The sequence below is a fragment of the Opisthorchis viverrini genome, assembly GCF_000715545.1.
Source record: "Opisthorchis viverrini unplaced genomic scaffold opera_v5_286, whole genome shotgun sequence".
Lineage (NCBI taxonomy): Eukaryota > Metazoa > Platyhelminthes > Trematoda > Opisthorchiida > Opisthorchiidae > Opisthorchis > Opisthorchis viverrini.
In genome coordinates, this window is record NW_008751933.1 from 573,824 (window position 1) to 575,640 (window position 1,817).

The window sequence follows — 1,817 nt, forward strand, 5'->3', positions numbered from 1 at the left end:
CTTTCGGGGTTTGAAAACAGACTTCGAAGTGTTTAGGGTTGTAACTGAACTCGGACGTGCAGAAGCTGCAGCTGAGTGTGATGCAGGGCGAGCAAAACGGTCAGTCCTAGAGCTGGGACCTGCGGACAAAGTATTCAAATTTGGGCGGGGGAGGGCGGAAGACGGAAAACGTGAAAGTGAAAGAAGGGAGGCCTCAGCAGTAGCATGTTTTCGCTTACCCGCCCTGCTGTATCCAGCAAGTAAGGCGACCCGGCTGATGGCACCACGCGACGGCCGATGTGGCATGAGAGTATTGTTAGTTGTGTAGGTCATGGTTGTACGAGGGCTGGGATACTGCCAGGGCGCCCACACCTAGACAGGAAGACGATTAGGGTCCTCAACCAAAGCCTTTGGCTCAAAAGCCTAACCGCAAGGCAGCGGTGTTTGGCGGGGAAATGCAAATGCATGACCTTTTCTACGGAACAAGTCGCCATACATGTTCCAACCCCCAACCTGGAGGGCCAGGAGATTGTGTTCGTCAGACCTCTAACCATTGACCAACCTGGTATGAGAGACTCTCTGAGTGTCGCTCGGGCACCCCCAGTATAGCTCAATGGGTCTCCGAGGTACACAAACCGCCACACCACGGTAAGGTCCAGTCTCTTCTTGACGTGCTGCACACAGCACTTGCCAAGGCGCATCAGCCGAAGGGCATGGTAGTATTTCTGTGGAATTTTGGAGGTAAACACAAGAATATACACTACCATTATACTCATCTGTTGAACCCCAGTCGTTGGTTACATTGTTTATTTTCTTGAATAAATGTCAGATGTGATCACGGAGGTGGATCACCACGCCTAGTCCTTTCAGCATTGAGTTCCTCCTATGTGTTCAATTTAGCCATAAAATTTCTGTGTCAGCTTAGCGTCCTTACCAGTTTGGCATCTTTTTATTTCCCCCCCCCCCCTCGTAGGGTGATCATATGGCCAGAGCGATCGGTCGTATTTGCGGTGCAAAAGGTCGCATACGCATGTGTGTGGAGAACGCGACACGCACCAGGATCGTGGTCGCAGACGAGGTTATTCATATTCTGGGCACTAACGAGCGGATAGCTGTGGCCCGCCGTGCAATCTGTGATCTCATCTTGGGTGCACCACCCAACAAGATATTTGGCAAGATTAGCACCCATGCAGCTCGTCTGGATGCGGCCTTGTAAATCCCGAACAACTTCACCATCTGCAGATAAACACGCCCCCAGATGATTTTCCTTTGTACATTTCATTGATACCAGGAAAATGCTACTGAACACTGGCGATATTTCGTTTTCGATGATAAATCGCTGTGGGTCTTCGTTCTGTAGACGGTTATCCTAATTAACCTTTGACTTCACCTTTGACTTTTTTAGGGTTCCCGGCCCAAAGCTGTTGGGAATCGTTTATCAGATATGCGTGGTCCAGCTGCCGCAACAAGTGATCTTGTCGGGTGACCGTGCCGACTGTGTGTTGGATCTTATGGTATAATTCACGGAGGGTGTACCCCTTTGAAGCGACTCTCTCCAAGAGGAGTCGAGGAGACGAACTGAACCTCCGCATTCTGAATAGCGGTTATCAGGACAAAAAATTGCTCAGCTGTAGCACCCTTTCGGTGCCTGACTGCCATGCCACCCGAAGGTTGCCAGGTTGCTGAAGCCTAGGCAGGGAAAGTCGAGAGGCAGAGGTCGGGTTCGAACCGCGGACCTTCCGGTCACTAAATTCGTGCTCTAACCATTTGGACCATCTCGGGACATGCATGATCTTTTCTGTTTTTGATGGTGTCCTTGGCTTCAGCCTAGTGTTTTT

General features: G+C 50.6%; 1 protein-coding gene across 1 annotated transcript in view; it reads left to right on the plus strand.

Moving 5' to 3' along the window:
* T265_09429 (hypothetical protein) overlaps window positions 1-1,492 on the plus strand; it is a gene marked incomplete at both ends in the record, with an annotated part of 4,082 nt that extends 2,590 nt beyond the window's left edge. Inside the window, one exon of the mRNA XM_009175483.1 lies at window positions 953-1,492. Within this exon, the coding sequence (XP_009173747.1) occupies window positions 953-1,195 (243 nt within the window). The remainder of the gene's footprint in view (window positions 1-952) is intronic.
* Between the last annotated feature and the right edge of the window lie 325 nt (window positions 1,493-1,817).